The sequence below is a fragment of the Poecilia formosa genome, unplaced genomic scaffold (genome assembly GCF_000485575.1).
Source record: "Poecilia formosa unplaced genomic scaffold, Poecilia_formosa-5.1.2 Scaffold406, whole genome shotgun sequence".
Classification (NCBI taxonomy): domain Eukaryota; kingdom Metazoa; phylum Chordata; class Actinopteri; order Cyprinodontiformes; family Poeciliidae; genus Poecilia; species Poecilia formosa.
Window position 1 is genome coordinate 396060 of NW_006800345.1, and position 9486 is coordinate 405545.

The 9486-nt window shown below is 36.0% G+C and overlaps 1 protein-coding gene across 2 annotated transcripts in view; it reads left to right on the forward strand.

Annotated features, from left to right (window-relative positions):
- sanbr (SANT and BTB domain regulator of CSR) overlaps window positions 1-7129 on the forward strand; it is a 13742-nt gene extending 6613 nt beyond the window's left edge. The window contains exons 10-21 of one of the 2 annotated variants that reach the window (XM_007576389.2): window positions 58-181; window positions 448-600; window positions 1095-1237; window positions 1316-1412; window positions 1489-1521; window positions 1595-1694; window positions 2620-2705; window positions 3893-3921; window positions 3996-4069; window positions 4140-4228; window positions 5616-5698; window positions 6731-7129. In XM_007576389.2, coding sequence (XP_007576451.1) covers window positions 58-181; window positions 448-600; window positions 1095-1237; window positions 1316-1412; window positions 1489-1521; window positions 1595-1694; window positions 2620-2705; window positions 3893-3921; window positions 3996-4069; window positions 4140-4228; window positions 5616-5698; window positions 6731-6767 — 1048 coding nt within the window. In that variant the 3' untranslated portion in view covers window positions 6768-7129. The remainder of the gene's footprint in view (window positions 1-57; window positions 182-447; window positions 601-1094; window positions 1238-1315; window positions 1413-1488; window positions 1522-1594; window positions 1695-2619; window positions 2706-3892; window positions 3922-3995; window positions 4070-4139; window positions 4229-5615; window positions 5699-6730) is intronic. The other variant, XM_007576390.2, reaches the window with a different exon arrangement.
- Window positions 7130-9486: the final 2357 nt, after the last annotated feature.

Sequence of the window (9486 nt, forward strand, 5' to 3'; positions counted from 1 at the left end):
TATATATATATATATATGTGTTATTTAATGTGTTATTAATGTTGTTTGGGTTCACAGACAGAAGAGCTGGGATGTGCATGAATACACCACAGCTTTATATGAGGAGCTCAAGTCCTGGGTTCTTGTTTACTGGAGAATCTGGGGAACCATCAACTACCTCACCTGCTCCCGCTGTCAGCAGGTCAGAGTGTCCTGACTCGACCCCAGAGTCGTGATAAAACGATAATTAGTGGGAATGATTATTATGTTTGGAATTTAGGTTGAAAGGAGTTGGAACCCTCCTTCCAACCTTAACTCCAACTATCATTTTTCTATCTTTTTCTGCAATTTTCACTAAAAACGTTGAGCTTGCAGAATTCACGCTGCATTTTTGCAGGAAATGCTTATTTTTCTAATAGTTTTCTGTGATGAGATATACTCTAAAACCCGTCTGTGTGTTTTGTGCAGGTGTTCGTTTGTGCAGAGCTGACCCAATGCAAATACCACCCAGACAGCGTGTTGTACCCTGGCATGGGCGCAGAGAAAGGTTGGCATGGGGCAGGAATATACCCCTGCTGCAACCAGAGGGTTCTCCGCTTTGACCCCACTGGGATACCAAAGGTTTCCAATTTAAGATATTTTCACTAAAAACCAGACCGAAAATACTTGGTAATATTTTGTGTTTTTGCAGTGTGTATATGGAGGGCGAAACATCTGTTCCTCCATTTCTCAACATATGGGAATCAATTTATAATTTAGCAACAAAAATGACAAACAGTTTTTTGTCGAAACTTTCTAAGAAAGAGAAATCAGGCTGACTGGATAAGGTTTGTGTGTAACAGACTAAAAAACTCATGTGTGTAAAGGTGGGCCCTGCAAAGCATAAATGTTAGAAACGGGCCTCACATGTGACTGCAAAACTGAAATGTAAAATAAAGTTTCAAATTGTGTTTATTGAAGGTGATCTTTAGTATCAAGATTTTTGGGGGGCACTTGCCTGATTTTTTCCATAGATCTAGGATGTCTAGAAAGGGTGGGCCCCTCAACTCACTAAGCTACTTTCAGGCCCCCTGAAGGATATTAACAAGGATGTGTGTGTGTGTGTGTCTGTTCAGGGTTGTAAGACGCGGGATCACATCGTGAACGTACAGGATGAGGAGAAATACGACGAGGTGACGGCAGCTCAGACCAGAGTCCTTAATGACCTACTGCTGCACAGAGACGCTGTGTGTTTGTCCAACGCATCGCCGGCAGAGAGGTCAGTGTAAAGGTCATCGCCATGACGATTTCTGCCTGATTTCTGATAAAAGTTAAACATCCTGCTTGTGCTCGTCAGCTCTGAGGAGAGTCCGCCCGGAGCAGAGAAAGTCCCAGACTGCAACGCTCTCCTAGAGCCGACACTCCTCGGACCTCTGAGAGGAGACGGCAGCTCTGTTTGTCTCTTTAAAATCAATTTTAATTAGTTTTTCTACAGATTCTTGTTTAATTTCGTTTGTGTTTCTCACTCAGTTTTCCCTTTTCAAGAACTGGACTCTTCAGCTGGTAGGAGGCCTCGTCGTTTTCAGTGATTCTGGCGATGGTTGTTGTGTCAGAAACTAAAACTCTGCTCTTCCAGAGGCAGCAGTCTCTCCTGTCAGAGGACGAGGAGTACACCACGGGGTCAGAGGTCACCGAAGACGAGGTCGGGGACGAAGAAGAGCTGTCGAAGAAACAAGGTGAGAGTCTGGCAGAAAAGTCAGATTGTGATGCTTAATCTGGTAGCAAAATAATTTTTGTTCCACCCACAAACTGCTGCTTTGGAAAAGCTTTGTTAAAAATAACAAGTAAGCTCATTTATGTCATTTCACTAAAACTTTCTGCTCTGGTCAGAATCACCAGATGTGTAAAAAATACAAATATATTTTCGTACTTTTGCTAGAAAATTTCTGAGATTAATCTGAAATTTTTTTAGACTTTTCTAGCAAATATTTGACTTTTTGAACCTAGAAGTTTTCGAGTTTTTTCTAGAAAATTTCTGAGGTTAGTTTGAAAATTTCAGAGATTTGTTTTAACATATTTTCGCTTTTCAATCTTAAATTTGAAATGAATCTCAAAACTACATAATTTTTTCTAGCAGATTTTTAACTTTTCAAACTCTGAAATTTCAAAGCTTTTTCAAGAAAATTTCTGAAATTAATCTCAAGATTTCAGATTTTTTTTCTACCAAATTTTCAGTATATCAAACTCAGAAATTTCCACGTTTTTTTCTAGAAAATTTCTGAGATTAATTAATCTAAAAAAATTTTTTTTAAATGTACTCCTCCCTTTTTCTTTCTTTAGCCCTAATTTAGCACTGAAACTGGAAGATATTTTAAATGTCCAAAATAAAACACAACCAAAAACAGCTAAATAAAACTGAAATATAAATATATAAATTATGATGTCTCTGTAAACAAAATAAACAAAATCGCCTTTCAAAAAATATCGATCATCAGAATAGAAAGTGTCATTTAATCCATCATACAACTCTAACTTTGATGAAAGGTGTTTTTTACTTCTTCTAAATCTTGTTTTATTATTCAGTTCCTGTTTTCAGCCGGCAGGTGGCGCCTGATGCCACCTTCTGTTTATTCCTCTCTTTTCTGGTTTTTCTGTTTCCAGCTGCTAAGAAGGCGAAGAAGCCCCACAGACCTCTGAAGAAACAGCTTTCCTCTCCGAACTTCCAACGCAAAGACAAATCTGAGAAGGTAAGTCGCTGATTTCATGGATTTATCTCTACTTCTCCTTTATGGATCATTTCCAACTAACTGTTCATCATGGTGCTTGAAATCCCTGAATTTGAACCAGTTGTTTCCAAGGTTTTGTAATAAACTGCAATCTAACGTTTAATTTAAAGCTGAAATCTAGTAAATATTGTTTACAGTTGGAACCACATATTTTCATACATCTAATAAAAAAAATGTTTGAAGTTAAGTCAGACTAAACTTTTATTGTTTTGGATCAGTTAGAATTACCAAAATTATTTGTATTTTCTAAAAGCCGGTTAACTTTGTGAGAACATTTTTTGGAGTTTTTTAATTTTCTTTGTATATTTTGTTTTTAACATTTAATTTGAGCAGGAAGGTCATTTACTTAACACAATGTGTTTGGATTATTTTAATGTAATAAATATTTATTATTCTTAATTTCTCAATTACTTTTTGTCAATTTTATATTTTACACTTTAAACAACGTTATTGATTTTTTTTTGTTAAATTAATGTTTTCTCAGAAGTGAGAGATTTAAAATCATAACATTTTTTTATATTTTAGTGAATCTGTAGAATGTAAAATATTATCCCAAAACAATATTAGTAACTAGAGGGGAACATTTATTGTATTGTTAATCATTTATTGTGATACTTTTTTCCATAAGAAGAATTTTGATTTATCCTTGCCACGTTTAAAATATCCTAAAACTGTTTGTCTTGTTGGAATTACTATTACTATTTCCTCCACTGTTTGTTCAATAAATGTAAATATCAATAAATGTAAAAAAAAATGTGACTAAATATTAGTTACTGTGGTCAGCTTAGTGATACAAATCTCACTTTTTAATGTTAAAGAAACTGAAAATTGTTTTTCCAAGAGCAGCATTTGTGTTTGTGGGGCTATGACTGCAGTTATCTAAAAAAAGGAATAATAAAAACTATTTATTTTCACTTTTATAGTGCCACAAAATATCATAGTAGAACTTTAACTCCATATCCTCCACCCCATGTTTAACAGTAATAAATTATATCATATAATAGTGAATTTAAACTGTCTTTTTAGTTCATTTAACTCCAAAAAAGTTTGAAAACTTACCTTAAAAGTGCTTAAGTTTTACCCCAAACTAAAACTTTATCAGCTGCTTCTCATATTTTACTCTAAGCTGTGTTTGTTTTTTTCCTTAGCCACAGTCCAGAGACAGCACACCTTTCACGTAAGCCTCACCTGAACACCAAACACCTTTCTATGCAGAAGCTAAGCTAACCAGTGTGTGTGTGTGTGTTGCAGCGTGAGCCTCCAGAAGAGTAAGTGGGACAGTTCTCGCTCGCTGCGCTACAACCAGGACGCTCAGAGAGAGGAAGGTAAAGCATCAAATGCTGCTGACCCGGCGAGGTGAACAGCATCAAACCGGGTTTGTTCTGTTCGTTTCAGACCAGCGGCGCATGGCGGAGATCGTCGGCCACCTGACCCAGATGAGGTTCGGAGACCAGGAGCCGAGCAAATCCAAGGACACCAAAGAGGTGAGAGAGTCTGCACTGCAAAAACACAAACTCCTAAGTAATATTTCTGTTCCAGTTTCTACTGAAAATATTTTAGTACAATTGAAATAAGACAAAACTAACTTACAAGTAACTTTTCAGCTTTTTTCAAGTCAAAAATTCATTAATATTGATTGAAAAAGTGAAATAATCTGACAGTAGAACAAAAATATTTTCCCACGTTATAAATTAAAATCAGTGAGATTATTTCCCTTATTTTACTTTTTAAATCAATATTATGACATTATTTACCCAAAACAAGCTGAAAAGTCACTTGTAAGTTAGTTTTGTCTTATTTCAAGTTTACTGTGATATTTCCTGCAGGAACGAGACCAAAACACTCAGTAAGGTTTTGCTTCTGCCGTGAACAGAGACGAGTCGGTTCCTCTTGCTCAGGCGTCTGCAGCCTCTCTTACCTCAGTAGAACAAAATAAAACTCGACCAGAGCCAGAAATGTTACATGACTTTTTGGAAAAACTTATTTTATAATTTTTGATTGTTTACTATTTTGTTTTCTAATTTTTAAAATAAAACATAAAAATCTTGCAAAAATGAAACGAAAGAATGGATAAATTTTGTTTTATGAGATGGTGATTTGTAAAAAATGGTGTAACAGAAGCAGATAGGCAGTGAGGCTGAAATGATTAATCATTAATCATGATTATTCGATTATTAAAATAATCATCAACTAATTTAATAATCACTTAAATCTTAAATAGAGTAGGGTTTCAAAAGAACAACGTAGTCAGAGCAGTAACTAATCCAAAATTGTATAAGAAAATATATATATTGCATTTAATATAAAAACAACTTAATTTGTTGCATTTTAGGTAATAAAATGTTTATTTTCTTATTTGAAAATGGATCGAATTTATTATTTTTGCATATTTTAATACATTTCTAATGTATAAAATGTCATGGTTAAATAAAAAATGTGCAGAATGTGGCCATTTTTAAAAATCCAACTAATCAATTAATCATCAGAATAATCAACAGATTAATCAATTACTAAACATTATCAGCATTGATTTGTTTAGCCTGTCGTCTTGTCACATTTAAAGAAAATATAACATAAAATGATGTTATTCATACATTAATAAATGTCACAATTTCAGAACAAAATATTAGAAAATAAAACAAAACCTTATGACAAGAAAAATAGATCTAAATAATATCGCTGACTCTTTTAGTGTCGTTCTAAATTTAGCTCAGTTATTCCAGGAAACGGTTTGAAAACGGCTGAAAATGGCTTTTACAAACATCCGTTCGTTCTTCACGATTTTTAGCAAAGCTTGGAGTTGCAGCCTCCTGCTCCATCTGAACTGGTGTTGGGTTGTTTTTAAACTGGTTTCTGTTTCTGCTGGTCCAGCCGGCTGGTGGGATCTACGCTCGGCTGGAGCTGCAGTTCAGAGGCGGCGCTCCGACCAGACCGACGGCAGAGAAAGCCCCCAGGTACGTTTGTTTTAAAGATTTTACTTTTACTAAGAAAAAGAAAATTGAATCTACTGTATGAAATGTCAAGCATGGCAGTGGGAGCATCATGCTGTGGGGTTGCTTAGCTGCTCCACAGTAGATTATAGAGACATAAACTCCATTAATATTGGGTCCATTTCTCTAATCTAGTCTAATTTTCTGTCGTAATTCTGCCTGGATTTTTTTACGTTTCTTCTTGGATTAATTGTAGTTTGTAATCAAATAATCAATTATTCTGATGATTAATCGAATAATCTTTAGTAGCTACTTAAACTGGTAAGGAATTATGAAAAGATTCAGTTTCTTTGTTTAGATAAGAAAACATTTTGGTGCTTAAAATGGAAAATTATTCAAACATCACTTTTAGTTTAAAGTTCTAAATACGGAAAATCTTTTTTTAAAGTGTAAAATAAAACAGACTATTAAAAATTTAAAAGCAAACTTAAATGGAGACAATTGTAAATACTCATCAGGTTTTAAGTATAAAAAATCTCTATAAAATAGATATTTATAATCTATTGATTGATCAGCAAGTACATGAAATGTTAGCTAAATTGTATTTCTTCATAGATATACAACATGACAGATTCTGTACTATCAATTGTTAAAGGGAAGGAAAATATTAGAAATACGTTAAAAGATATACAAATAATATAAAAAATTTTAAATAAGAAAATAAACATTTTATTGCCTAAAATGCAATATCTCAGCATTCCTTTTGTGTATGTCAACCAGGTGACGCTAAAACGTCGTTACACACAAACATTTTTTTATTCTAAATGCAAAATGTATTTATTTTTGTCCCATTTTGGCTTAATTTCCTCTCTGAATATGCTGTTTTTTTTTCAGCAAATTTCCTTTTTTTTTTTTGAGTCTATATATTCCAGTTAGCGATTAATTGATTGCTACATTAGTAGACGATGATTTCAGTCATTGATTAATCATGATTATTCCGATTAATCGTTTCAGCCCTAATCTGAGATTCATCTTCTCTTCTGTGTTGTTCCACAGATCCAAGTCGCGTTACGCTCAGCTCCGAACGACTTAACGATGCCGGAGCGATGAAAGATTGACCGAAACCCTGAAGATGAGGAACCGTCTCTAGACAAGGGACAGCCAGGTGTGGACTTCCTCCTCTCTGCCGTCTCTGTTCATGTGGACCTCCATCGGCCGCGCTGCGTGTTTGTGCAGCTGTGGCCGTTCCTCAATAAACAAGGCGAACCCCCATTGCTGCTTCATGCATGCAGCAGGACCTCACAAACACCAGAAAACGTCGGCCATGTTGTTTATCTGGGAGGTGGAGAGTCCCACGTTTTCCTCCTTACTGGATCTGATTTGTAATTTCTCCAAGTTCTGGTCAAAATGCTTTCATCTGTAACTGTATTCAACTAATAACACATCTACAAACACTAAAAAAAATTAACAAGTTGTCTTTTGTCCACTAGGTGGCAGCATATAACCTTGGCAGAGGTTTTAAGCGATCAACTTTGCCCCAGTTTTACCCAGAACAAGTCACCTTTAGTCCCAACGCTTGGCCAGGTGATGCCAACAATGTGACCAAAGGCTTTTACTTCCTGGTGTGGATGAAGCGTCCAATCAGCTGCCAGCACCTTCTTGTTTAGGTCAGAGAGCTGGTTCGCTGCACTGGGTGGAGGGTCAGGCCGGAGAGGTTCTGGTCGGTATTAATAACCCAGCTGCACACCAGGGCATAAGGGGACATGAAGAGGCAGGGTGGGCTGGGTTCTTCTCCCAACCCCTCTCTTGGTGGGTGGATAGGTGGGTGGGGGCTATCCCAGCTGTCTCTTCTTCTCCTCGACAGCGGATGCCGAGAATGGCAGAGGATCTGTGGATGTGGGTCAGGGGGTCCGGTTACAGCAGGACTGAGTTATGGGCCCACAGAGAGGCCTGGACGTAAGCACATCAAAGAAAACCAGGGGGGAATAAGTCCCCAAAACAAACTCAAATGTAGATTTAAGAGCGTAATCTGAAACGATTAATCGCGATTAATCAATAATTGTCAGCTAATTTAGTAACCGATTAATTGTTAACTGGAGCATACAGACTCAAAAAAAAAAAAGCAATTTGCTGAAAAAAAACAATTTGCTGAAAGAACATATCCAGAACTGTAATAAAGCCAAAACGGTACAAATTATTTTTAAACCTCTGGAATCTTACCTTTTTGATACCAGATAAATTAAGGCTGAAATGATTAATCATGATTAATCGATTATTAAAATAATCGTTAACTATTTTAGTGAACTGTTAATCATTAACTGAAGTGCACAGACTCAAAAAAGGCAACTTTTTGAGCTGAAATTAAGCCAAAACTGTACAAAAATATATACATACTATATTTAAGATAGAAGAAAAAACTCTGTTGTACTATAAAAACTCCTCAAGTGGTATAGTTTAGTTTCACCCGGTTCAGATTTGTTAACAAAATCTATTAAGGCCTTTTGCTAATCCAAAAAATAATCCACAGATATTAAAAAATCAAACGGAAATGCCTGAAAACTTTTCACATGTTGATGTTAGGAGTATTTCTTTTAACAGTATACGCTAAAGGAATACTGTTATTGCATTTAGGGAATAAAATGTTTATCATTTAAAACAGGAATATACTTGGTTATTTGCATCTTTCAATGTATTTACAATATTGTATACACAAGGCTCAAATGAAAAAAACTGCATTATGTGGCAATTATGAGTGATCCTGAAACACTTGGTACTAATTTGATGGTTGAAAAACCAAAATAACAAATAAAAAACAATGAATATCTTTGTTGTTGAGCCTACATGTTTATTCATTTAATAATTTAACAGCAAAAATTATTTTTGAATTGAAAATGTTTAATGTTGAGAACATTTATTAGTTTTTGATTAAATCAGATTAATTAATCTCAACTAAATTGTTTTTAATTGAGTCCCATCATTATTTGAAACCTTTAAAGAATAACAAATGGTCCCAGAGCATGATGCATCCACTTCCATGCATTTCTCCTCCGATTGAGCTCGATTCACTTCGTCAAATCTTTTCCTGAATCGTGCATTTTGAATTTTTCTCACCAAGCGTGTCGGTGGAAAGGTTAACATGGTTTTCTCTCCAAATTAAATTTAAACTCATAATCTCAGATTTTTGTGGTGATTTCTTTGCAGCAAACTTTTTTTTCTTCCCTCTTCACCTCCCAGAAGGTCCAGCAGCTGCGTCTGGTTGCATCAGAGCCGAACGGACGGCGGCGAGATGAACGTTTCGTCTTTTGGCGGCGGAGTGTCACTATCGGCTTTGGTGTAATACCAGTATGTTAACGGGGATTAGCGGCTGGGTTGGTTTACACAGCAGCAAGCGCGGCCAAATGTGAGCGAGCGGAAGCGGTCGGATGTCGAGTCGTTCGTTCGGAGCGGGTCATCCATCATCTTGCTCTTATTTTTACATCACCGTGAGAGAGAGAGAGAGGAAGGTTTTCCTTCTGCTCACTTTCACTGGACCGTCTGGAGAGTTTAGTAAGGTTTTTAAATAGAGGGTTCTTTTCCTCAGTAGAGTTCTGGTTCTGGTTCTGGTCCAATGATGGTTTAATTTACTGCCGATGTTTTCATTCAGAACAGAATTTAAACGAAAACATGATGGACAGATGGACATTGTTGGGCAGGTAGAAGAATATTGGACAAAAAATGCATGATGAATGGACAAACAGGTAGATGATGGACAAACGGGTAGATGATGGACAAACGGGTAGATGATGGACAAACGGGTAGATGATGGACAAACG